The 27,824-nt window shown below is 38.8% G+C and overlaps 2 protein-coding genes across 8 annotated transcripts in view; one reads left to right on the top strand and one right to left on the bottom strand.

The window, feature by feature from the left end:
• Positions 1–1,361: 1,361 nt before the first annotated feature.
• MORN2 (MORN repeat containing 2) lies at positions 1,362–9,258 on the bottom strand. The gene is made up of 6 exons (XM_025454135.2): positions 8,865–9,258; positions 8,650–8,781; positions 5,874–5,924; positions 5,210–5,316; positions 4,221–4,357; positions 1,362–1,593 (listed from the first exon to the last, which is right to left on the bottom strand). Exons 1-6 carry the CDS (start codon positions 9,256–9,258, stop codon positions 1,491–1,493), a joined length of 924 nt encoding a protein of 307 aa, XP_025309920.2. The 3' UTR covers positions 1,362–1,490.
• The window catches only part of DHX57 (DExH-box helicase 57), a 63,561-nt gene continuing 44,505 nt past the window's right edge, over positions 8,769–27,824 (top strand). For 2 of the 7 annotated variants that reach the window (XR_007402990.1, XM_025454117.3), the window contains exons 1-5: positions 8,770–8,877; positions 17,130–17,347; positions 24,752–24,910; positions 25,919–26,104; positions 26,598–27,436. Coding sequence is in view for 6 of the 7 variants with exons in the window: in XM_025454117.3 (XP_025309902.1) it covers positions 17,136–17,347; positions 24,752–24,910; positions 25,919–26,104; positions 26,598–27,436 (1,396 nt within the window). In the remaining variant the exon portion in view is untranslated. Of the gene's footprint in view, positions 8,878–8,903; positions 9,597–12,778; positions 12,925–17,129; positions 17,348–21,438; positions 21,495–22,573; positions 22,670–24,751; positions 24,911–25,918; positions 26,105–26,597; positions 27,437–27,824 lie in introns of those variants that run through there. The other 5 variants (XM_035700393.2, XM_049095700.1, XM_025454119.3 and 2 more) reach the window with 5 other exon arrangements.

The following is a 27,824-nucleotide window of genomic DNA, read 5'->3' as shown; positions in this document are numbered from 1 at the left end:
ATTTTATTTATATATATTTACATATGAGTTCTTTATATACTCTGGAATCTAAACCTGCATCAGATAGAAGACTTTCTTCCCATTCTGTGGATTCTTTTCAATTCCTTGGTAGTTCCCTTTAACAGAGAGATGTTTTTTTTTTTTTTTTTTGAGATATGCTTTTTATTTATTTATTTTTTTTGAGATATGCTTTTTAAAGATGACAAAACTCAGGCACAGGATTGGAAATTGACTTTGCCAAGATTTAGATAGTTCTGCTGTGTTTATTAAAATGAATCACAGGGCAGCCCCGATGGCCCATAGGTTTGGCACCTCCTTTAGCCTGGGGTATGATCCTGGAGATCCAGGATGGAGTTCCACGTCGGCCTCCCTGCAGCGAGCCTGCTTCTCCCTCTGCCTGTCTCTGCCTCTCTCTCTGTGTGTCTGTCATGAATAAATAAATAAAATCTTTAAAAAAAAAAAAAGGGGGGATCCCTGGGTGGCGCAGCGGTTTGGCGCCTGCCTTTGGCCCGGGGCGTGATCCTGGAGACCCGGGATCGAATCCCACGTCGGGCTCCCGGTGCATGGAGCCTGCTTCTCCCTCTGCCTGTGTCTCTGCCTCTCTCTCTCTCTCTCTCTGTGACTATCATGAATAAATAAATAAAATCTTTAAAAAAAAAAAAAAAGAATCACATAATTTTTATTTAAAAAAAAAAGATTTATTTTATTTTTCTAAAATATTTTATTTATTGGGATCCCTGGGTGGCGCAGCGGTTTGGCGCCTGCCTTTGGCCCAGGGTGCGATCCTGGAGACCCAGGATCGAATCCCACATCGGGCTCCCGGTGCATGGAGCCTGCTTCTCCCTCTGCCTGTGTCTCTCTCTGCCTCTCTCTCTCTCTCCGTGTGACTATCATGAATAAATAAATTTAAAAAGAAAAAAATTAAAAAATATATTTTATTTATTTATTCATGAGAGACACAGACTGAGACAGGGAGAGGCAGAGACATAGGCAGAGGGAGAAGCAGGCTCCATGCATGAAGCCTGATGTGGGACTTGATCCCGGGACTCCAGGATCACACTCTGGACCAAAGGCAGGTGCCAAACCGCTGAGCCACCCAGGGATCCCCCAGATTTGTTTATTTTAGAGAGAAAGAGAGAGTGTGCATGTAAGCAGGGGGAGAGCCAGAGGGAGGGGGAGAATCTATCTTAAGGAGGCTCCACATCCAGTGCAGAGCTTGACACAGGGCTTGATCTCATGACCCTGAGATTATGATCTGAGCCAAAATCAAGAATTGGATGCTCAACTGGCTGAGCCACCCAGCCATCCCCACATAATTTATTTTAAACTAATTATAAGATAATGAAAATAAAGTTCAAAAAGACGTTGAATGATGGTTTTATTGGCAAAATTATGATACAGAGGTAGTGTATGAAGTTATTTCAGATAACTAAGTTTTCTTTATAACTAAAAGCTTCAGTTACCACATTAAAACTTTAATGCAGAATATACTACATGTGGAGCTTTAGTTTCAGGCCTGGAGCAGCAGTGAAATGAAAGTTACCACACCATTCTAGTCCTTGGATATCAGTATATTGTCCTTCACCTTCCACCCTGCAATAGTAAAAAATAAATTTGTTCATTAGCCAAGAATTTACAGTCTAGGTATAAGATTGTCTAGCATATTATACTCTATGCCTGAAGAATTATATCTTCCCACTTTCAAACTTTGATTTAAAATTCAGCATCCAGGGATCCCTGGGTGGCACGGCGGTTTGGCGCCTGCCTTTGGCCCAGGGCGCGATCCTGGAGACCTGGGATCGAGTCCCATGTCCGGCTCCCGGCGCATGGAGCCTGCTTCTCCCTCTGCCTGTGTCTCTGCCTCTCTCTCTCTCTGTGACTATCATTAAAAAAAAAAAAAAAATTAAAAATTAAAATTCAGCATCCAGGGATCCCTGGGTGGCTCAGCGGTTTAGCGCCTGCCTTTGGCCCAGGGGGCGCGATCCTGGAGTCCCGGGATGGAGTCCCACGTTGGGCTCCCGGCACGGAGCCTGCTTCTCCCTCCTCCTGTGTCTCTGCCTCTCTCTCTCTCTCTCTCTCTCTGTGTCCAACATAAATAAGTATATAAATAAATAAATCTTAAAAAAAAAAGAAAAAAGAAATAAAATTCAGCATCCTCGGGCAACCCAGGTGGCTCAGCGGTTTGGCGCCGCCTTCGGCCCAGGGCCTGATCCTGGAGACCCAGGGTCGAGTCCCACGTCGGCTCCCTTGCTCCCTTGCATGGAGCCTGCTTCTCCCTCTGCCTGTGTCTCTGCCTCTCTCTCTCTCTCTCTGATGAATAAATAAAATCTTAAAAAAATAATAAAAAAATAAATAAAATTCAGCATCCTAAAAATAAATAAAATAAAATAAAATAAAATAATAAAATAAAATTCAGCATCCTGCTTTCATATCCTACCAAAACCATTACTATCCCAAACAAACCTTGTTATTTTTTTTAATTTATTTTTATTGGTGTTCAATTTACCAACATACAGAATAACCCCCAGTGCCTGTCACCCAATCACTCCCACCCCCCGCCCTCCTCCCCTTCCACCACCCCTAGTTCGTTTCCCAGAGTTAGCAGTCTTTACATTCTGTCTCCCTTTCTGATATTTCCCACACATTTCTTCTCCCTTCCCTTATATTCCCTTTCACTATTATTTATATTCCCCACATGAATGAGAACATATAATGTTTGTCCTTCTCCGACTGACTTACTTCACTCAGCATAATACCCTCCAGCAAACCTTGTTATTATACAAATTTTGGTGTCCAAGATTTTTGGATCTCATACACTAAGTTTATACAAAACTTAAACAATCAGTTAAAAAATGAAAAATTCATATTAGTTCATTCATTTATTCAACAAATATTTATTGACTATCAACTATGTGTGAGGTGCTGTATTCTATGTGGAGGGTTTTCTTGGACTCTTGGAAGTAGTGAAAATGTACTTCACATATACAAATAGACTTTAATACCATGGGTTAGAATTTTTCCCTTCATTAACATCAGTGGAAAAAGTTTGTGTTATCAGCAAGACTTGGAATAAAAAAAGGTGAATACTTTTCTACTCTCCTCAAAATGTATTTATATCAACAACTTCATAACAATTAGTCTGCATTTTCAATTCTGGAAATAATAAAGATATTTATAAATAAACATGAATCTCTGGATGACATGGCATAATATTCAGTGTGAAGATTAAGCTATAAAAGTGTGCTTTTGTTTCATTTCACTTTTATTTTTCCTTCAAGCATAAGTTCAGAAAGGTAACAATGGGTACATTTCTATAATCCGAAGACTAATTTTGCTTACATTTTAAAAATTATCTTAGTAAAAATACATACATATATCAGGTCAAAATCCAATAAACAGTTATGAATTATCTCCCAAGGCTTCTTTTTTAAAAGTTTATCAGGATGGGGTGCCTGAGTGGCTCAGCTGTTTAAGCATCCAACTCTTGGTTTCGACTCAGGTCATGGTCTCAAGGCTGTGAGATGAAACCCTATATCAGGCTCCATGCTGGGTGTGGAGTCTGCTTAAGATTCTCTTGCTTCCTCTCCCTCTCCCCCATCTCCCTCGCTCCCTCTTTAAAAAAAAAAAAAAAAAAAAAAAAAAAGTTTATCTGGATATTTTAAGTGAAAGTAATTTTTGGCCTAAATTTTCTCAATAATTCTGACTATTTTCCATTTTCAAGTTGACTTCAAAAGGTTCTATAGTAATACGAAAGGTAAGAGGAAATAAATGAAAAGTCTAATAGATTACTACCAAGAATATTTTCTTTTGGAGGCTCATGATGGTCTTAGCCTCTCATGACATTTCCCCCCTCAAATAATCCAACAATTCTTTTTTTTTTTTTTAATAGAGAGAGAGGGAGAGGGGCAGAGTGAGGGGCAGAGAGAGAGAGACAGAGAGAATTTTAAGCAGCTTCCACGCCCAGCTTGGAGGTCAATGCAGGGCTCGATCTCACAACTCAGATCATGACCTGAGCTGAAATCAAGAGTCAGACACTTAACTCACCGAGCCACCCAGGTGCTTCTAATCCAGTAATTCTTAATAAATATATTATAAATATATTTTAATGAAATATATTACAAAAGAATATTTAGCATTTTAGTATTAACTAAATATAATATTTAAGCAAATATGCCTGGAAAGAATCTTTTATAACTACGATGACTTTATTTTAAGCCTACCTATTTTCATTGAAGTTTCCAGTATACTTTGCCCCAGTTGGAAATGTATATGTCCCCAGTCCATGAAACATATTGTCCTTAAAGTGTCCTTCATACACTGCTCCCGAAAAATGCTCAAGTCTTCCAAAACCATTCATCTGTTTATAACAAAGGAAATGATCTCAGTAACTAACATTCAGTTACCTAGAATACTTAAAAAATGTACATAAATAGGTCTATCATCCACTTGGTTATTATTTAATCTATCATTGTATCATCCTTTATTTCCACAAAAATAAAATAAGACATTTACCATTTATCATTGTCCTTCAAATGCATCTCTCTCTGAAGCCCACCAAGTCAAATGTTCCTGATCTGGAGCATCTGAATATCTAGGGGGTCCATGATGAGGATAATAGAGTCCTCAAGATATCGTGAATATGTCAAAGATCTTAAAGGACAACCAGTTTAATTAGCCCAGGAAACAGTACAAATTAGTTATGAGCAACAAAAATTTGTATTCAGGCAGACCCGGGTATATATCTGGTTTCATTACTCCCTGGGCAAGAAACCTGAGCCTGATTTCCCTCATTTGTAAAATAGGAGCATTAATTTTTACCTATGTCATGAGGTTGCTATGAGGATTAGATGAGTAAATTATGTAATGAGTTTAACTACTAAGTGAATAGGAGATGAGAAAAATAATAATAAAGATGACAGGGAGCCTCTATGGCTTGCTCAGAGGAGCATGAGACTCTTGATCTCAGGGTGGTGGGTGGTGGGAGGTTGTGAGTTTGAGCCTCACTTTGGGTGTAGAGATTACTTAAATAAATAAAACTTTAAAAAAAGATGATAAACCTTTTATGACTTTAGTATCACTCCTATGTCCATATCAGTTATTTTTATTGTATAGTCTACTCATATGTGTTTTTCATTAATGGTGAAATGCCAGGAATCATTTAAGCAATAGGTTTACTTATCCACTGTCAATATTACAATAACAACAATACCTTGTCATCTTTCCAGCTTCCTGTGTAGACAATCCCATTAGGAGTGGTATGAATACCTATTCCATTTCTCTCAAAGATTCCAGAAGATGTTCTTGTACAGTCACCATCTAAACAAGAGATAAATATATTATAACTCATTATGAATGGGAACCTTGTTTGACTAGGTGATAAAGTATGTTCGGGCCTAATCACAACTGCACCCCTATGGGTCTCTTTGGCTCTCTAGCACTGAAACTAATGTGACCAGAGATAAGGAGCTCTATGGACTTAAAAGGTCTTGGGGTTTGTTGTTGTTGTTGTTTTAAATTTATGTATGTATATAAGTAATCTCTACATCCTTCATGGGTCTTGAACTCATGACCCTGAGATCAAGAGTTGTATGCTCTTCTGACTGAGCAAGACAGGTGCCCCTTAGTCCTGTAACCATTAAAACATACCAGCCAGGAAGACTGACAGATCCCATATATAGGTTTCAAGGCATACTGCCTAGACTTAACATTAGAGTTTAAATTTAAAATCTGTCCATCTATTAGTATTTCTGTGTCATTTTATTTAATGGAATATTCCAATAGTAGTTTTACAAAATTTACAGTCTCTTTTTCTTTTACTCTTAAGCTATTTAATGTAAATCGAGATAGAAAAAGTAATTGAAATATGTGCTTACCATACTTGTCTCCATTTGGAAATATGAAGTTTATCTTATACACTTCAGCAGCTGTTTTAAAAGAGTTAAGAAAAGTCACGTAAACTTAAATATTTTTATGTTAGAAGACCAAATGTGCTTTAAGGGCTAACCAAACTGACTCACTTCATATGATCATAAACGTATCATGATTTTTTTAAAGAGTTTATTTATTTATTCATGAGAAACACAGAGAGAGAGAAGGAGAGAGAAAGAGGCAGAGACACAGGCAGAGGGAGAAGCAGGCTCCATGAACCGGGAGCCCGACGTGGGACTCGATCCTAGGTCTTCAGGATCAGGCCCTGAGCTGAATGCGGTACTAAACCGCTGAGCCACCTGGGCTGCTCACGTATCATGATTACTTGGCATTTCCATCATCTAGTGTAGGGTCTTGAGGAAATTAATAATTTTGTCTAGATGATCTATTTTTATTTATTTATTATAATAGCTTTATTAATGTATAATTCACATACCATAAAACTTACCCTTTAAAAGTATACAATTTAATGTTTTTTAGCATATTCAGAGGTATGAAACTATCATTACAATCTAATTTTAGAATGTTAACAGTTAGTCTCCATTCCCCTAATTTCTACTCCCATCTCTTCTCTATCCCCAGCCACACCTCAACTCCACGGCAGCCCCTGGCAACCACTAATCTACTTCCTATCCCTATGGATTTGCCTATTTTGTCCATTACATATAAATGGAGTCACACAGTATGTGGTCCTTTATGATTGGCTTCTTTTACTTAGCATGTTTTTTTTTTTTTTTTTTTTTTTTTTTTTTTTTTACTTAGCATGTTTTTAAGGTTCATCCATGTCATGTAGCAGTACTTCATCTCTTTTTACCAAATAACAGTCCACTGTACAGCAATAACAGTTTGTTTATCCATTTATCAATTGGTGGACAGTGGGGTTGTCTATCCAGTTTGGGCTGTTATGAAGATCTTTGCTATAGACATTCATGTATAAGTTTTTGTGTGGATATACGTTTCTATTTCTCTTGGGTAGCTTCTATGACCTGTTGATGCCCTCACAGAGGTAAAGTGGAGTGAGGAATTGGCACAAGGAGGGAATAGAAAATAAAGAAAGATAGTATATGATAGTGGGGAGAGGTAGGGGTGAGGCTGTCTAAACAGAATGAGATTGGAATGGAAACGAGATCAAAAGAAAGGACTGAGGGGAATCTATGCCTCAAAGCCCTGGGACATTTAGCGGACTAAATCATTAGAAGTTATTTTTTTCCAATAGCAAAGAACACATAAATATGGAGAAGATAAGTAAATTCTAACTTCTGGGACCATAGAGTCTACCAGAATGTTACTCAAAGTGTGGCTCGTGCATCAGAATTACCTAGGATGCTTGCAAGTTCCTATATTACTGAATCAGAATCTCTGCGGGTGGGACAAGAGAACTAAATTTTTATTTAAAAATTAATTTAGGGGCAGCCCCTATGGCTCAGCGGTTTAGCGCCGGCGATCAGCCTGGGGCCTGATCCTGGAGAACTGGGATCGAGTCCCGTGTCGGGCTCTCTGCATGGAGCCTACCTGCTTCTCTCTCTCTCTCTCTGTCTCTAATAAATAAATAAAATCTTTAAAAAAATAAAAAATATAAAAATTAATTTAGGTGCCAATTGAAAAAGACCGGAGGCTCATCCCCTTTGAGGAAACATAACACAATAGGTAGAAGACCTCAGAATACTGTAACATCCTCAGAGAGGAAGGGAGGGTATAGTATCCTTGAGACAGGTTATGAAAAAGAACCAATTAGCAATCTAGGAAATGAATAACATAATTGGTGTAATGACTGAATAGCATAATGGATACAACGGAAAAGTAAATTGGTGAACTGGGATACGAAGTTGCAATTTTTTCCCAGAAAAAAAGCACAAAGAAAAAGACAGGTATCACCTGAGCAAAGCCTTTCTTATCTCCCCTCACCCTAGACTCATCTAGGCGTCTCCACACACTTAGAACCCTGTTAAAACAACGCTTTTGTGCTGGAATCCCCAATCACAATACCCAGCTCGCCCAGGTCAGGGATCAGGGATTAGTCAAATCTTTTTTTTCTCACTCTAGTGTCCAGTTTAGTACTTAGTGGTAGGTGCTTAGTACTTGTTCGTAGGAACTGAATGTCTAGTGAATGAATGGCACTTGGGAAGCAGGCATTAAGTGCTTACCAAGCAGTGCTTTATCATACAAAAAAAACCTGTTGTTGTTTTTTTAAGATTTTATTTATTTATTCATGAAAGACACAGAGAGAGAGGCAGAGACAGAAGCAGGCACCATGCAGAGAGCCCGACGTGGGACTCGATCCCAGGTCTCCAGGATCACACCCTGGGCTGAAGGCAGCGCTAAACTGCTGAGCCACCCAAGGATTCCCAAAAAAAACCTGTTTTCAAATGCCCTTAAATTGCTCCACATTTGAAACTTTGTAATGTTAGAGCGAGGGAGAACCTAAGAGATGTGGAGACCATCTGGCACCACAGAGGAAACTGAAACCCAGAGATGATGGCACTTGACTAAGATTTCACAACAGCCAGTCGATGGCCGAATCAGAGGTAGAATCCAGGTGTTCTGATCCCCAGGCCAGGCGGGTTCTCCGTGTGCCCCACGCCATGCCCAGTGTAGACGATCAGGAAGTAAGTCACAGCCACACCGGAGCCACCAGGGGCCACGCTGCGGCGTAAGGTGAGTTCTCCTTGGGGCAGCCCTGTGCCCTTCCGCGCTCGGGGCATTGGGAGGAGGGGCACTCACTCGGCAGAGGTGTGTGGCAGAGATTTTCTTGACTCCGCGATTCCTCCGGGGCCGCCAGCTCTACGGCAATGAGGGAACCAAGGGCTAAGTGGGTGCGGAGCGCGCCCTGGTTGCCGGGGCGACGAGGCACCTCTCACCCGGAAGTGAATATGCGAGGGGCCGAAGCGGAGCCAATCAGAAGACAGCAGGTTGTGCTGCCGCAGAAGGGCCGCGGCGGAGCCGCTCCAGGTGAGGTCGCGGTGGGTGGCGAAGCCCTGGCGGGACCCCTCGCCTGTGGGCGCTGCCTCCGACCGCCGCCCCGGGAAGCAGGCTGCGAGCCCACCACGGCCTCCCGTTCCGCGGACCAGGGATGTGTGCCGCCGTGGTTGTCGGTGTGCGGAGCCGTCCCCCGCCTCCCTCCCCGGGGTGGTCGGGGTGTGAGGAGCGTCCGGCCGGGTGGATCCAGGCAGGCCGCCCGGGGCCGGTGGGTCTGCACCAGCAGGATCCCGGGTTGTCCGCGTCCCGGCTGGAGGGGTAAAGAGTTGCATTGGAGAGGCTCGGGTTTCCTTTCTTGTCCCTGGTCATCTGGGTCTGAGTGTTTGCTGGCAGAAAGGTACCAGGTGTGGGCATCTGCGTGGAGCTGGCTCTATGGGGCCAGAGGTTTGCTGGGAAGGGAGTGGGTGTGATCGGTTTTAAGTATCCCGTTTGGTGATTCTGCGCCTGGGGGCCTGTTTTGGGTGTGAAACAAAGGATCCTCTTTGAGCCCAACTTAGGTCCCTGTGTCCACGGTGAAGAAAAAGTAGTTGGAATCTTCCCAGGCTAAATGGAATAAAATAGTAGATTTATCCGTGTAGATGATACAACCCAATTCCCATTCCCTCGAGAACATCTGGAGTGAGTCGTATTGGATACAGCCAGCAAGTCTTCCTTCAACATTTTGAGAGCAGATCGCAGATCAGGTTGTGAAGGTGACTTTTTTTTTTTTTTTGGATGGGTGTGAGACAGGTTGTTGATCGTTGTTAGCCAAGCTGGCTGGGGCTTGCTCTGGTTGGCTACCCACTCTTTAAAAGTCAGAGCGCGGTAACTTCTTGCTTTTTTCCTAATGTATTTTACTTACACAAACTTACCTGGTCTGGGTGTTTTTTGAGCCGAAGTTCTGATCTTTCTGTCTGATTTGTATATCCTTTCCCTTTTTCTGAGTTCTAGAAATAATAAGTAATTATTGATGCACAACTTTACAGAATTCAGTTTGTCCTATTTTTTTGACCTCTTGTTACGCTTTTAATGACCCTACATTTTTGTGAGTATATATATACATATAAGCACCACTGTTTTTACAGAAGAATTTGAGGTAGTTGGGCTTCTTAGGATATTCTTATCTAAGAGATCTGGAGTCAGGAAACTTGCAATGAAGGGATTTAAATTTTTTTTTTTATTTAATCATGAGACACAGAGAGAGAGAGAGAGAGGCAGAGACACAGGCAGGGAAGAAGCCGGCTCTTTATAGCAGGCTGGTCCCTGGGATCCTGCTGGTCCAGACTCACCGGCCCCGGTCAGCCTGCCTGGATCCCACCTGGCCTATGCAGGACTAGATCCCAGATCCCAGAATCACAACCCAAGCCAAAGGCAGCCGCCCAAACACTGAGCCACCCAGGTGTTACGGGATTTTAAATTTGGATTGGAAAAGTGTATTAATCATTTTTTATTTTCCATATTTTATTATATGTTGACACCTTAGGGGCCTGGCTCGCCAAGAAACTGCCCTTGGCAGGGATAGTTAACGGACCTTGACCTGTGAACATGCTTTTCATATGCAGACCGACCCCCAACGACCTACCTGCTTTAAGTAATTTTTGCCCACCAAGCCAATTTTTCCCTACCCCCAAATCAACCCAGGGTCAGGTCACAGGCAACCAGGACAGCCCCTATGCCCCAAGTCTGCTGGAATTATTTTAACTGGCCAATCCTAAACTGTTTATTCTGCCTGCCTTTCCTGTGGAAACCCTAAGAAGGACTATGGCTTTGCCTTCCCCTGGCTCCTTTGTGCCTCCTGACTGACACTTGGTGCTTCCTCCTGTGGCCTGGCCTGGCGTGGCGTGATGTACTTCTCTCCTTTCTGGCCAAACGGGGAATAACGTTACACTTTTCTTTTGGTGACATTGACCTCTTCTTGTCACTTTTATAAATTAAGTCCCAGGCACAAATCAAAAGAAGTCTGGTTTATCACTGAACTTTGCATTGACGATACAAGGTACATATTGATGGTGAGGAGGAGGAGATACCGTAGAAAGAATTTTGGCTGGGACACCCAGGTGGCTCAGGGCGTGGAGTCCCAGGATTGAGTCCCGCATTGGGCTCCCTGCATGGAGCCTGCTTCTCCCTCTGCCTGTGTCTCTGCCTCTCTCTCTGTGTTTCTCATGAATAAATAAATCTTAAAAAAAAAAAAAAAAGAAAGAATTTTGGCTTTGATGTCAAACAGATTGTTTCAAACCCTGGCTTCAGACTTTGCTTCTACACATTAGGTGACATTAGACAAGTTATATAATTTACTTGTCCTCTAAGCTCCTCCTCTGTAACATATAGATGATAATATTTACTGTACTAGATTTTTAGAGGGTTACATGAAATAATCTTACCTTTCCCCTCAATGCAGACTGGTATATTCAACTACCTTCAGTATGTCTCCATGTAAGTATCTAATTGGCATCTCAAAGGCAACATATCCAATCTGCATTTGTGACGCCCTCCCCAGATCTTTTCCTCCCCAATATTCCAATTCTGAGCACATGACACCACTATTTACCCAGTTAACCTAGGCCAAAATTGTAGACATTTCTTTCTCATACTTTTCGTCTAATTCATCTACATTTAAAATACATTCAGAAAATCTGTGACCAGTTTTCAACTCTACTACTCCCACTCTAGTCCAAACCACCTTATTTTTCCTCTATTTGTTCTGCCTGAACAACTGCAATAATCTCCTAGTTGGCCTCCTCACTCCCTCCCCCAGGCTTTTTATTCTTCACATAGCAGCTAGCCTAATTGTTTTAAAACATGAGTCAGTCATAACAATCTTTTGCCTCAGCTCTTTAGTGACTTCCTATCATATTCAGAATTAAATTTTTTTTTCCAAATGACTTTTAGTTAAACAGAGTAGATTCTAGCTTTTTAAGAATCTAAAGCTACATAAAACCCAAAGCAATCTATTTTTCTGAGATCAAAACAAGCTTCTTTTTTCCTCTCTAAACATAATTCTTGGCATTGAGGTAAAATCCGAATTCACGTGATACACTGTCAGACTTCTCCAAAATACTTTAAGTCCTGCTTTAGAAAGTCTCATGTTACACGTACATATTTACATATTTTTTCTTCAAAGACTAATAACAAATTTATGAGGTGAATAAGCATGTAATTGAACCATGACATTACTAATAATGTGAAAATAAAAAGCAATTCGTTCATACAAAGTGTTTCTGTATGGTGCAGTATGAAATGGGATCACAGAATCTATGCACATACGTGAATCACCAAAAAGTTCAGAAACTAAGCTTACTTTAAGAAAATTCATCCTATTGTTTGGAGCAAAGGTGGCCAAGTTGTGATGTACAAAAATATTGTGTATAAAATCGTCAAAGCCAGGTATTAGCCTAAATTGGCAGCAACTGCAACTTAAAAACTAAACCCAACCAGATCTTTACCATGGCAATGCAATGTTAGCTTTGTGGCCTGCAGGTTTTCCTGAGGTCACAGCCTCTTCTCTCTTGCCTCTCCTCCTGGGGCACCCCCTGTCTCCAGAGTTTTCTTGGCTTTTTCTGCTCTCTGACCTCACTGCTGTTCTTCACTTTCGTACCGACCCCTTAGACTTCTTACTTTTTGTCCAGCTCAGTGCATTGAAGATGTACTGGACTTGGCACCTTCCCCTCAGAATACTATTTTCACAAATATTTCATGGCTCATTCTCTCAGTTTGTTCAGGTGTCTGTTCAAACATGATCTCAGAGAGGCCTTACCTGACCACTCTATTTAAAATAACAGTCTTAGGCATTTTCTTTTTCTGTATAGCACTTAACTGATATTATCTATTTGTTTACTGTTTTTCTTTCCCTTTGGAAGGTAAGCTTCATGAGGAATTTTGTCTTCTTTGCTGTCATATCCCTAGGATCTGGCACATGATAAGTGCTCAAAAAAATATTTGTGGAAAGAATGAATCTGCAGTCTCATATCAGCCATTCAGCCTTCAATCATTCATTACCCAAGTATATATTGAATTCCTACTGTATACAAGACACTGTAAGAGGTACTGTGTTACTCAAAATAGACCTAATTCTTGCCTTCAGAGAGCTTTTTGAGAGGAGGAAAGGGCAGATAAACATAAAATAAACACTGTATAAATATGTATTATTATGAAGGATTTTGAAGAAAGGAATACCAAGAGGCCTAGTTTAATTTCCACATAACAATGAGTTTCCCAAAATTTTTCCTGCTTTTATTTCCAATTTCATTTTTTTCTATGGTTGCAAAACACATTTTGCATTATATCTTTTTAAATTTATTGAGGTTTGCTTTCTAACCTAGGATACGATTTGTCCCAGAAAATTTTCTTTCTGCAAACAAGAAAAATATATATGGTGTTGGGTAGAGTGTCCTATAGATGTCTCTTAGGTCTTAGTTGGTGTATACTGTGTTTTATTTTCTTTTTTTCAAAGATTTCATTTATTTATTCATGAGAGACACATAGAGAGAGAGAGAGGCAGAGACACAGGCAGAAGGAGAAGCAGGCTCCATGCAGGAGGCCTGACATGGGATTCGATCCGAGGACTCCAGGATCACGCCCTGGGCTGAATGCAGGCATTAAACCACTGAGCCATCCAGGGATCCCAGTATACTGTGTTTTAAATCTAATGTTTCCTTATTGATCTTCTATCTAGTTGTTCTTCCACCACTATTGGAAGTGGGGTATTGAAGTTTCCAATTGTTACTTTTTTTTCTTTTAAAGATTTTATTTATTCATGAGAGACACAGAGAGAACAAGGCAGAGACACAGGCAGAGGGAGAAGCAGGCTCCATGCAGGGAGCCCGATGTGGGACTCGATCCCAAAACCCTGGGATCACACTCTGAACCAAAGACAGATGCTCAACCGCGGAGCCACCCAGGCGTCCCCCAACAGTGATATATGTTTATCACTGTTACATCTTCCTGATAGATCAACTCCTTTAACATTATGAAATGTCCTTTATTTCTAGTAACTTTTTTTTTTTGCTTTAAAGTCTGTTTTGTCTGATATTAGCATAGTCACTCCAGCTTTCTTGTGGTTGCTGTATGCATAATTTATCTTTTACCATCTGTTTGCTTTTCATTCATTTGTTTCTTTGTATTTAAAGTGATGAATAAATAGCATATAGTTGGATAATTTTTTTAATTGAGGTATAACTGACATATAGCATTATATTAGTTTCAGGTATACAACATAATGATTTGTCATTTGTATATATTGTGAAACGATCACCACAGTAAGTCTAGCTAGCACCAACCCCATACATAGTTAAAAGATTTTTTTCTTGTGATGAAGACTTTTAAGATTACTCTCTTAGCAACTTTCAAATATGCAATAGAATATTATTAACTATAGTCACCATGCTGTATATTATATCTCCATAACTTATTTATTTTATAACTGGAAGTTTGTACCTTTTGACCCCCTTTACCCATTTTACCACCCTCTACCCCCCATCTCTGGTAACCACCAACTGTTCTCTTATCTGTGAGCCTGTGTTTTGGTTTATAAATTCCACACACAAATGAGATTGTATAGTATTGCTTTCTGTCTCTAATTTCACTTAGCAAAATGCCCTCACTGTCCATCCTTGTCACAAATAACAGTATTTCATTCTCTTTTATGGCTGAGTAGTATCCCATTGTGCATGTATATATATCTATATATCTTACATATTCTATATCCATTCATCCATCATGGATACTTAGGTTATTTCCATATCTTGGCTATTGTAAATAATGCTTCAGTCAATATAGTGGTGTATGTATCTTTTTGAACTAGTGTTTTCATTTTCTTTGGATAAATACCCAGAAGTGGAATTATTAAATTTATGCTAGTTCTAATTTGAATTTTTTGAAGAACCTCCATACTGTTTTCCATAGTGGCTGCACCAATTTACATTCCTACCAACAGTGAGTGCACAAGAGTTCCCTTTTCTCCACATCCTTGCCAACACTTGTTAATTCTTGTCTTTTTGATAATAGCCATTCTCAGAAGTGTGAGGTGATATTTCATTGTGGTTTTGGTTTTGGTTTGTATTGCCCTGATAATTAGTGATGTTGAGCATTTTTTCATGTACCCGTTAGCCATCTGTATGTTCTCTTTGGAAAAATGTCTCTTCCGATTCTTTGCTAATGTTTTGATTGGATTTTTTTCTGATAAGTTGTATGAGCTCTTTATATATTTTAGATATTTAACGCATTATCAGATATATGATTTGCAAATATTTTCTCCAATTTAGTAGGTTGCCTTTTCATTTTGATGTTTTCCTTTTTTGTGCAAAAACTTTTTAGTTTGATGTAGTCCCACTTTTTATTTTTGCTTTTGTTGCCTTTGATTTTGAAGTTGGAGTCACAAAAATCATTACCAACACTGATGTCAGAGTTTACCACCTGTGTTTTCTTCTAGGAGTTGTATAGCATCAGGTCTTACATTCAAGTCAATAATCCATTTGAGTTCATTTTTGTGTGTGGTATAAGATAATAGTCTAATTTCATTCTTTTGCATGTGGCTGTTCAGTTTTCCCAACACGATTTATTCAAGAAACTTCTTTCCTCATTGTATAGTCTTGGCTCCTTTGTTGCGAATTAATTGACCCTATGTTTGGGTTTGTTTCTGGGGTCCCTATTCTGTTCCATTCATCTGTGTGTCTGCTTTTATGCCAATACTATGCTCTTTCTATTCCCACAGCTTTGTAATATAGTTTGAAATCAGCCTCCAGCTTTGTTCTTTCTCAAGATTGCTTTGGCTATTCAGGGTCGTTTGTGGCTCCATGCAACTTTTAGGATTATTTATTCTATTTCTGTGAAAAATGCCATTGGAATTTTGATAGATGTTGCATTGAATCTGGAGATTACTTGGGGTAGTATGGACATTCTAATAATATCAATTCTTCCAATCCACGAACATAGACTATCTTTCCATTTATGTGTCTTCTTTAGTTTCTTTCATCAATGTCTATAGTTTTCAGTGTACAGTTCTTTTACCTCCTTGGTTAAATTTATTCCTGGGTATTCTTTTTAATGCAGCTTATTACTTCTTGAGTTAAAACTATTTTCTCCTAACATAGGAATATGTAAGTCTAAGAAAATATCTTAAAACTAGCTTTGGCTATATTTTATAATTTTAATGTATCATTTTCATTTTTACTTCCTTTTCGGTCTATAAATTGTTTTGCTTTATATATTTAGGTGTACTGATGTTGGATGTGTAAATATTTACAATTGTTAGATCATCTTGATGAATCAATCCCCTTATCATTATATAATGACCATCTTTCTCCATTGTTAGCTTTTGCCATTAAGTCTATTTTGCCCAATAAAAGTATAGTTGCCCCTGCTCTCTTGGTTTCCATTTGCATGAAATAGCTTTTTCCATCCCTTCACTTTCAGTCTGTGTCTTTAAAGCCAAAGCACTTCTGTTGTAGGAAGGATATAGTTGGGTCTTGTTTTCTCATCTATTCATCCATCCTGTGTCTTTTGATTGGAGAAGTTAATCTATTTACATTTAAAGTAATTATTAATAGGTAAGGGCTTAATATTGATATTTTGTTAATTGTTTCTTAGGTGTTTTACACTTCCTTTGTTCCTTTCTTCCTCTATTGCTGTCTTTGTGATTTGATGATTTTCTGTGGTGGTATGCTTTGATTCCTTTCTCTTTTGTATATATATACTTTTTTCTTTTCTTTGTAGTTTCCATGAAGCTTACATAAAACATCTTACAGTTATATCATTCTGTTTTAAACTGGTTAACAACTTCATCTGCATGCAAAAGCGCTGTACTTTTACTCTACACAGGCAAAATCTCTGAATCAAGTCTGTGGCTCTGCAAGTGATTATGTAAATTAAAATTTTGTTTATCAAATCACATATTATATACATGAAAAAAGTGTCTTTTCAACTAGAGTTTTTTAAACCCTACAGCAAATCTAACCTAGTCAGAATGTAAGATTGGGGCTTAAGCATGTGTGTTTTGGAACTTCTCCATGTATTTCTGTTGCATATCCTTGGTTAAGACCTCTGTGTCCGAGAAAGTCACTACATATTAATCCTCAGAGGGATGGGCTTGTAAGGCTTTTGTAAAACAGTTACCTATGCTTCACCTAGACTGACCTTTTTTAAAATGTGTGTTTCCTTATTTCTTTATAATGGGCTATATTTGTAACTTTGACAAAGGAATGTTATACTTGTCTGGTTTTATGGTATCTGTATTATTTTTTCTCTTGCAGGTGAAAATGAGTTCTTCAGTAAGAAGAAAAGGCAAGCCAGGCAAAGGAGGTGGAAAAGGGTCTTCTAGAGGAGGAAGAGGCGGCAGAAGTCACACTAGTAAATCTCATGGGGGTGGCAGCAGTGGCGGTGGCAGTGCTGGCAATAGAAAGGCCTCAAGTAGAATTTGGGATGAAGGTGATGACTTTTGTATCTTCACTGAATCAAGGCGCTCATCCAGGTCATTATACTTTTTTAATGTTTCAATATAGAAACGGTATCAATCTCTAATCTGTGGGACAGCAGAGAGCTAAGAGAAAGGGGGGGAAATGCTAAGAAACTCTGGTCAAGTTAATTGTTCCTCTTGTTTTAAAACCTTGCAGTCCTCTATTTTGTAACCTTTTCTTTTTTTTTATTTTTTATTTTTTATTTTTATTTATTTATGACAATCTCAGAGAGAGAGAGAGAGAGAGAGGCAGAGACACAGGCAGAGGGAGAAGCAGGCTCCATGCACCGGGAGCCCGATGTGGGATTTGATCCCGGGTCTCCAGGATCGCGCCCTGGGCCAAAGGCAGGCGCCAAACTGCTGCGCCACCCAGGGATCCCTTGTAACCTTTTCTTAAAGACATGATGGCAAATAACAGCTTTTTTTTTAAGAAGATGGAAATCTGAAGTTAACTTCAACTTAACATGATACTGTGAATTGAATGTAATACTGTTATTGTAACTAATGTTACCAGGAAAGTAAATACTGGAAATAGTGAAAGACATTTTAGCAAAAGTTATTTTAAGTATTTCTTACACACTTACACACTGTAGTTTGAAAAACCTGAAATGCTACTTGGCTGTACTCTGTCTTTTTAGTTGATGAATTATCTATTTTCTAGACACATCAGCCAACTCTTTACTGGTGCTTCATGTGATGACCAGTGACAGAGTCATATCCAGGCTTCTTTCATATTCAACTTTTAAATAATGAATAGATCCTGATAATTCTAATCAATATTTAATGAAAGTAAAGCTTTTATTGCTGCATGTTATGCAGTATAGATAGAGGATTCTCATTGTCTCTCAAATGGCAACGCAGGCTGTACTGGAATCTTTAGAGACAAAAGAGATTTCTTTAAAGCTATGTGTACACTTTCTTTTATGGGAATAACTCCCAACTAAATATTAGTTAGGAATATAAGTGAGTGCTGGAAGTTTAACTGCATAATACATGCTTTTAACTTAAATGAATACAATTATATGCACTCAAGAAAAGAAAAAGAAAAGCAAATAGCATTTAAGTGGTTTAAACTTGCCACTAAATGAATCTGGGCCCCACAGTGAGCAAGATATGGAAGAAGAAGGACAATTCCCTCCATCATCCTCAGTATCCAAGTGCTTTTTGTACTTGAAGCCACTTGATGCACTAAGTATATGATTTTAGAGTTTAAATATATAGGGTTTTGTTTTTCAAAGATTTTATTTATTTATTTGAGAGAGAAAGTGAGAGAGCACAAGCAGGGGTAGGGACAGAGGGAGAGGGAGAAGCAGACTCCTCACTGAGCAGGGAGCCTGATACAGGACTCGATCCCAGGAACTTGGGATTATGACCTGAGTCAAAGGCAAACATGTAATCTACTGAGCCACCCAAGTGCCCCTAAATATATGCTTTTATACATGGTCTGTAACATAATCAAATACATCATCTGATACTCAACCAGAGAATCTACAATTTTTTTTGTTGTTGTTGTTCAAGAAGAAAAACAGTCATTTTGGACATATTGAGAACTAATATGTCAATATCAAACTTGACATCTTTTTTTAAAGGAATCTTCCAAGGTAATTTTAAGATATGTTTTCATCTTACCTGCTGACTTAATAACCTAACTTCTGAGTTAGATGCAGCTCCCTTGTTTTTGAAAACATAGACATAATTGGAGGTTCTTACAGTCTTAGATGTTCATTCACACAGCGAGTATATACTGAGTGCCTACTATGCACCAGGCACTGTTTTGGGGACTAGAATTGTAACAATGAATAAAATATTGTCCTTGTCTTCCTAGAAGGAAGTCTGAGGTATAAAGACCATAAATAATATATGTCCAGGTAGAAAGTGCCCTGGAGAAAAAGAAAGGAAGATAAAAGAGGTAAAAAATGCCAAAATAAACTCCTGCTATTTTTAAACAGTTGCTGTTTTATATAGAGTGATCAGGGAAGGCTTCTCTAATAACATGTCCTTTAAGCAGGGAAAAGAAGGATATGAAGGGGAGCGCTATGAAACTACCTGAGGGAAAAACATTGAAGGCAGAGGGAGCACCAAATACAAAGTCTCTCAGCTAAGAGAGTGCCAGGAAGGGTTAGGAAGTGGCAGAAAAGGACATGGCTAGAGTGGATGAGTAAGAAGGAGAGTAATGGTTAGATCCAAGAGGCTCACACTGTGTAGCTTTTGGTCAGCCTTTGGAAGCCACTGCCAGGTTTGAGGCAAAGGTGTGTGACATCAGTTTCTCAGGCCAGAATTGCTACTATTCAGCATATGCCTTTGTGTGAATTAGAATATGGTGCTTTTCTCTTGGGGCAGTGATAGCCCCAGAATGCATGGCTTGATAAGCTAGCATGGATTGGATTCAAGCTCTTGCCAACTCATCCTCCCTCATTCTCCTCCCACCCCAACAGGAACTTTTGAACAGCGTACAGTCTGTGCAACTATACTCAGTAGCCCTGACTCAGTATTCTGTGTGGAAAATAGACTACAAGGACGTCTGGGTGGCTTAGTGATTGAGCATCTGCCTTTGGCTCAGATCATGATCCTAGAGTCCTGGGCCCGAGTCTGGCATCAGGATCCCTGCGGGAACCTTCTCCCTCTGTCTATGTCTCTGCCTCTCTCATGAATAAATATATAAAATCTTTTTTTTAAAAAAAAAAGGAAAATAGACTACAGGGGAACATGGGTTGGAAGCAGGAAGAGTAGTTGGGAGATACTCTCTGAGAAGAAATGTCATAGACGATTTACATAATAGTCTGGAGTTCAAAGAAAAGATCTAAGCTAGAAAAGTAAATGTGTGAGTTGTCTGAATAACCACTATTTAAAACTATGAGATTGGGGGATCCCTGGGTGGCTCAGCGGTTTAGCACCTGCCTTCGGCCCAGGGCGTGATCCTGGGGTCCCGGGATCGAGTCCCACATCAGGGTCCCTGCATGGAGCCTGCTTCTCCTTCTGCCTGTGTCTCTGTCTCTGTCTCTGTCTCTCTCTCTCTTATATGAATAAATAAATAAAATCTTTAAAAAATGAATAAATAAAAAAAATAAAACTAAGATTGGGTGGGATAGACTATACAGATAGAGAAGAGGTCTGAACTTTGAGCACTGGGATACTCTGGGCCTTAGAACTGAGAAATATTAGGAGAATCTGACAGAGGGAATAGTGTAGTTGCCAGTGAAGTAGGAGGAAAGCTAAGAGAATTTGGTTTCTGGACTTAGGAAATAAAGTTGCTTTAAAGGGGATTATCCAGTCAGATAGGATTGGATACCTAAAGGGGACACTCAGTTGTAAAGGAGTACTTGTGAGAGGTCAAGAGAGACAGCTGTCCCCTGGATTTGGCAATGTGGATAGCATAGGTAACTTTTCATTTTAAGTTTCACATCTATTGCCTTATATATTAACAGTTTATTTATTTTTGGTGTGAACTTTTTTCTTTATCCAAGAATAATTAATATACAGTCTTGTATTAGTTTCAGTTGTACAGTATAATTGTTCAACAGTTTTATTCATTTCTCAGTATTCATCAGGATAAGTGTACTCTTAATCTGCTTTGTCTAGTTAACACATTTCCTCACCCACCTCCCCTCTGGCAACCACCAGTTTGTTCTGTGTCTTTAGGAGTCTGCTTTCCCATTTGTCTCTTTTTCTTTCTTTGTTTATTTGTTTTATTTTTTAAATTTTATATATGGGTGAACTTTTAAGAACTATTGTCTTAGCAAATTCAAATATGTAAAACATTATAGTTAACTCTGTCTTGGCAAATTCAAATATATAAAACATTATAGTTAACTATGGTAACAATATTGTACACTACGTCTCCAGAACACACTCCTCTTGTTACTAAATCTGTTCCCTTTGACTTCCTTTACCCATTTGCCCCAGCTCCCCTTCTGCCCCATTGGAATGATCACTTCCCCTAAATAGGACTAGAAAATGCAGCATTTTGTTCATTCCCATGAAGGCGCTGTATAATCTAGTTATGACTCTCAGACTCCCGGAGAACACATTTGAAGGCCACCAGGAATTTCTTGAACCAATGGGATAAATTGGAAATTTTTACATGGTGTTTATTCATTTGAATTCAGGATTATTGGAGACTTCTGTTTTATTGAGAAGGACTTGAGATTATGCAGGCACCAAGGTAAGATTAACTGATAGATGGAAAAGTTTACAATCCAAATGTTCCTCACATGTTGATTCCCAAGAATCAGGTAATTTCAGTTTTTAACTGATAACTCCCCTTTCTATGAATCCCAAAGCCAGATCTCACACTGCTTCCATGGGTGGCATAACAATTACATGCCTAGAGAAAAATAAGCTAACAGCATCTCTTCTCTGTGGCCCCAGTTTGGTCTTATCTCACATGTAGCTTTATTCCAAAGCCTCAGCTGGTGAATGTCTGCACCTTAGCTTCATTAACAATAGTGTTCAAGACTCTTGATGGGTGGTGAGATGAGGCAGGGTTTTCTTAGTGTAGTATATGAGTTTTCTCATAATTTTGGTTTTAGGCTTCATTGAGTTATATCTATAGCATACATAACCTTGACAAGAGCTGTTTTATATACTTGGTTTGGAGAAACCCTGATTTTAGTGTCTGTCAAAGAGAAAAAGAAAGTGGAGACAAAGATAATGATGTAGATAACCCTTTTGAGGAGTTTTATGATAAAGGGCAGAGGAAGAAAGAAAGATAAGTATAGTTTGAGAGGGTGTGCACTCAAGGGGAGAATTTGGTTTGGTTTTTTTAAGATGGTAGACATTATACAGCATGTGTATATACTGATGGAAATGCTCCACGGGGAATAGAGAACTGATGATGTAGAGGGAGAGGTAAATGCTAGAATAATTTCCTTGAGGAGACTGAAGAGATTGAGATACAGTATACAAATAGAGGGGTTGCCTTTAGGATCTAGGATCATTCTTCCCTAGTAACAGGAAAGAAGGCAAAGTAAAGGGGTATAGGGATGCCTGGGTGGCACAGCGGTTGAGCATCTGCCTTTGGCTCAGGGTGTGATTCTGGGATCCAGGATCGAGTCCCGCTTCGGGCTCCCTGCATAGAGCCTGCTTCTCCCTCTGCCTGTCTCTCTCTCTCTCTCTCTCTCTGTCTGTCTCTCATGAATAAATAAATAAGATCTTAAAAAAAAAAAAAGTAAAGGGGTATAAAGATAAGTGGTGAGTTAGGAGCATGTAGCCCCCCCCCCCCCCGTGTACTTTTTTTTTTAGCAAATCATGAGGAAACAATCAGACAAATCCAAATTGTGAGAATTTCTCCAAGATGACTGACCTGAGCTCTTCAAAAAAGACAATGTCAGGAAATAGGTAAGGGAACTTAAGGGAATTTGAAAAAAAAAAAAAAAAAAAAGGCTAAATATCATTTTTAATTAGATAATCAAAATCTATAGAGGACATGACTGAAATAATTGGGGGCTTTGAATATAGATTATATTTCAGAAGATATTGTGTCAATATAAAGTATCTTGTGAGTTATAATAGTATTGTGGTTATATAAGAATTTGTCTCTGTTCTTAGAAAATAAATGCCAAAGGGGCACCTGGGTGACTCGATTGGGCATCTGCCTTCGGCTCAGTCATGATCCCAGGGTCCTGGGATCGAGCCCCGCATCAGACTTATTTCTCAGCAGAGAACCTGCTTCTCCCTCTCTTCTGCTACTTACCCTGCTTGTGCTCTCTCTCTGTCAAATAAATAAATAAAATATTTTAAAAAAAGAGAAAGAAAGAAAACACATGTTGAAATATTTAAAAGTGAACACGATCTCTTCATGGTGTCTGCAGCTTATGTTCAGATGTTCAGCAATATGTATATAAAATAGAGGGGGCATATAATAGGCATATATGTGTATACGTAGAGAGAGAGAGGAAGAGGCTGCATAAATGTATATATGCATTAATGTATGGCAAATGTTAACAATTGGTGAATCTAGGTAAAGGATGTTTATTTCTATAGATTTCAATTTTTCAAAACAAAAATCTCTTCACCTGCTGGCTTCGTCAATAGAGCATGCAACTCTTGATCTCGGGGTTATGAGTTTGAGCCCCCTGTTGGGTGTAAAGATTACTGGGGAAAAAAATCCTAAAATTAACGCTCTAAAGTGTGGGTTCCATTTGTGTGTGTGTGTTTGTGTTCCATTATTAAGGAGTGCCTGGTTTGCTCAGTTGACAGAGCATGCAACTCTTAATGTCAGGGTCATGAGTTCAAGCTTCACATGGGCATGAAGCCTACATTAAAAAAAAAAAAAAAGAGGAAATGATAGATTTGGGGCAATATTTCTTTAAAGAAATTTGTACTAAGTGGCTAAAACCACAATCAATTATATTTTCTCCTTTGCTACCCAATGTTGCAAGTATAAATGTGTGGTTCTTTTCAAGGTCTCAATATTATGGATTGCAATTTTAAACACAAAAAAAGTTTCTTCCATTTTCCTAGTTTTGTGAAAATTTATAATGAAACATGCCAACCCCCCCCAAAAAAAAATGAAATTTAATGAACAATGTTAAACTTTAGAATTATTTATTTATTTATTTTTAAAAGATTTTATTTATTTATTCATGAGAGACTCAGAGAGAGAGAGGCAGAGACACAGGCAGAGGGAGAAGCAGGCTCCATGTAGGGAGTCTCCAGGATCAGGCCCTGGGCTGAAGGCAGCGCTAAACCGCTGAGCCACCCGGGCTGCCCAGAATTTATTATTTTAAATACTAAAAAGAGTTTCTAAAAAATCTAAAATCCAATAATGAAAGATTAATGAAATAAATTCCAGTGCATCTATAACTATATGTAACCATTTTAAAAATATGTTGTGGGAGAATAAGCTTAGGGAAATGCCAGTTTTATTTTGATAAGGAAATAAAGCTAATTATATAAGATTATATATGCTGTATAATTTTATTAAAAATGTGTCTGAAAAGAATTGATGTGATTTAGGATGACTTCTGTTTTCTACTTTGCGCCAGTGAACATGTATTTATTATTTTTGTAATTAAGAAATAATGATAATTTAGGTAAATATTTCAAAAGCAGGGCCTAATATGCACCAGTAAGATGAGATTCTTCATTGTTTTCAGATTGGGAGCCTAAAATAGAATGAAATAATTCTTTGTGTGTAATGTTTTTCTTTTGAAAGTCCTCTATTCCAATAGGAGTCATCATGGCATTACTTTTTCTAGACGATTCTTGAGTTAGTGAAGCCAGATTTAATGATTAAGAATCTAACAGGCAAAAAAAAAAAAAGAATCAGGCATTTTTTTCCAGCAGTTGCAAGATAATGAAGCCTGGTAAGTACTGTAGTAAACAGTCCAGTACTAGACAGTCCAGTTCATGTTCTATGTTTGGGGGCTGTGAGGTGAGTGTCAAAGTTCTGGTCACAGGTAAATGTGTCCTTTGCAGACCTAGCAACAGTAGCACAAGAAAAGGAGAGGCACGCCCCAAATGGAAGCCTGAAGCCAAAGTGCCACTTCAGACCCTGCATATGACTTCTGAGAATCAAGAGAAAGTGAAAGCTCTTCTCCGGGACTTGCAGGAACAAGATGCAGATGCTGGATCTGAGTAAATTATTTTATTTAAGTAAATTAGTATATTAAGGAAGTTATATTGGCAGTGGGAAGGTCCTGTATGTCTTTGGAACACTTTTCAATACTGATCCTATTGTGACAATGTAATTAGTTGAAAGTGAGCCAAAAGAAATACAAGAATAATTATTCAGCAGCAATTTTAGAATGAGTTTGTTTTGCAATATCTGGGAGCAGTACAGATTGCCTTTTCATCTTTTTTTTCTGAGGACAATGCTCAAATGGATTCCATAATTGCTTTATTGAGAGCCTTTCAAATAAAACCTTGTAGTGAACAAGTAGCAGTATTGTTCTAGGAGCAAATATTGAGTTGATCAGATGAAGTCTTAGGAGTACACTTTCTCATAACCATCTGCTTAAGAGAAACAACTTTTACTCTTTTGGCTGTTTTGCTTTGTGATTTCAGTCAAAGAAGTCAATTCATTCCATTTGCCAGAATTAATGGATGATCAGTCATGAACAGCTCAATTTCCATCCTATCTACAAATCTCTTTATCTGTTTTAGATTTAGGAAAGGTGGCGATGCAGCAAAGCAAAAACTTAGGCATGGTTTTTATGAGTGAGGAGAGAGGATAGCCAGAGCTTCTGTAGTTAAGAATACAGGCTCTGGGGTCAGACTGCCTTGGTGGAAGTCTCTAGTTGCTCTTTACTGTATAACTTTTGGCAATTACTAATTCTAAGTTTTAGTTGGTCATCGGAAAAATGGTGATTCCAATAGTATCTGATTAAGGGTTAGTAGAAAGATTTTTAAAGAAATAGAACATATGAAACACTTCCCCTAGTACTTTGCATGTAATAAATGCCTGATAAATATTAATTGCCAAGATATAAATGAAGAGATCAGTAAACATTTAAATCAGTGACTGAAGAATGGTTAGGATCCTATGTCCTTTGGCTCCTTGCACTAAATTCTTAGACACTTGCTAAATTTTTCTTCGACATACGTGGAAATTAATCTAATAAATGAAAATGTTATCTTTGTCAGAAGAAGCATTTCTGGGGAGGAGGAAGATGATGAGCCTGATTGTGATGATGAACAGTACTGGTCTGCTGGACGAGAAGCTTCCCTTGTTCCAGACTGTGAGCCATTGGAATATGCTGGCTCAGGCCCAGTGGAGCCTCATAATCCAGAATTTACAGTCTCAACATTTGCAGTGCAGAAACTTTCCAGGTGATTGCTTTCAACATTTATAGGAGTTAGGGGAGAACTGAAGAAACTGAAATTGTACTATAAACCCAACTACCCCCCACCTTGAATACTTTCCTATTGTGTGGGTTGCAGTGGTGCCTGATAGGTCTAATATCCTCTTTCATGTTTTTTTTAAAAAGATTTTATTTATTTATTTATTTAGGAGAGATACACAGAGAGAGAGGGAGAGACATAGGTAGAGGGAGAAGCAGGCTCCATGCAGGAAGCCAGATGTGGGACTTGATCCCAGGACTCAGGGATCACGCCCTGAGCCAAAAGCAGATGCCCAACCACCGAGCCACCCAGGCGTCCCAATATCCTCTCTTTTAGAACAAACTGATTAGGGAATATTACCAGAAACTTTCAAAATACAGATCCTGCCTATAACTTACAACTTCACATAAACATTTAACTGAATCTCGCTTTTGTGATTTGATACTACTTAATATTTTTTATCATGTTTCACACTTGCTAGGTATGGTTTCAACACTGAACGCTGTCAGGCAGCCCTGAGGATTTGTGATGGAGATGTGGGGGCATCACTAGAACATCTGCTCACACAATGTTTTTCAGAGACATTTGGGGAGAAAATGAAGATCTCTGAGGCAGTTGCCCATGTAAGCGTGGAAGAGTGTGTAGAACAGCGGCAGGAAGAGGCATTTGCTCTCAAGTCAATCTGTGGAGAAAAATTTATAGAAAGAATTCAGAACCGAGTCTGGACCATTGGATTAGAACTGGAGTATTTGACGAGTAAATTCTGCAAATCCAAGCAAAAGGAAAGTACCAAAAATATACAGGAGACTACTCTTGAAATCTGTAAATTTTACCTCAAAGGAAATTGTAAATTTGGATCAAGATGCAAATTCAAACATGAAGTGCCCCCAAATCAAATTGTCGGAAGAGCAGAAAGAATTGTAGATGATTCTCATCTTAATGCTCATGAAGATGCCTCTTTTTTATATGAACTTGAAATCCGATTTTCTAAAGACCACAAATACCCTTACCAAGCTCCCCTTGTGGCATTTTATTCTACCAATGAGAATCTACCTCTGGCTTGTCGTTTACATATTTCTGAGTTCCTTTACGGCAAGGCCTTGACATTTGCAGAAACTTCAGAACCTGTTGTATATTCTTTGATAACCCTTTTAGAGGAAGAATCAGAAATAGTCAATTTACTAACAAATACCCATCACAAGTACAGTGTCCCTCCTGTGAACTTTATGCCAGTATCCTCTGGAACCAGAATAAACAATCCTATCTGTCGTAAACCAGTGATTCCAAATAATTCTTTTACATCAAGTCAAATTGCTGAAGGTATGTAAGGCCTTGACTGAGTGGAGGGCTTTCTGGATTGGGCATTCAGAATGGTGGATTAAGGAAGTCAGAGTTTCCAAGGGCTGCTCTAGGATCTCCTGGTGATGTTAGGCAAGTCATTCTTCTTGGTCCATGGGCAAAAAGGAATGAGAATCCTCTGAACTGTGGCCTAACTTTAATTGTAAGTCCCAATTTTGTCACCATAATTGGGCTCTTTGTATTGAAAGTCTGTAGTGATGTATAAGTTGATTCTAGCAGTTGGGGATTAGAAGAACCTTAAAGCAACTTTCTAGGAAATGTTTCATTTAATTCATTTGTTTTACTTCTGATGCTTTACACAGAATTACTTTCAAATGAGTTTTTAGAGATATTTCTCTTTCTAGGGTAC

The sequence above is a fragment of the Canis lupus genome, chromosome 17, assembly GCF_003254725.2.
Source record: "Canis lupus dingo isolate Sandy chromosome 17, ASM325472v2, whole genome shotgun sequence".
NCBI lineage: Eukaryota > Metazoa > Chordata > Mammalia > Carnivora > Canidae > Canis > Canis lupus.
The sequence above is the reverse complement of the archived record's forward strand: the minus strand, read 5'-3'. Positions and strand labels throughout refer to the sequence as shown.

Bases quoted from the DNA above. Each gene is read 5' to 3' on its own strand.
- MORN2 (XM_025454135.2), bottom strand. From the start codon at position 9,258: ATGCCCACACCTGGTACCTTTCTGCCAGCAAACACTCAGACCCAGATG. The intron at 8,782-8,864 runs GCCGCGGCCCTT...CTTCCGGGTGAG, and splicing joins ACCTCACCTGGAGCGGCTCC to AGGTGCCTCGTCGCCCCGGC. The intron at 5,317-5,873 runs GTAAGCACATAT...TCTCTTGTTTAG, and splicing joins TCCAAATGGAGACAAGTATG to ATGGTGACTGTACAAGAACA.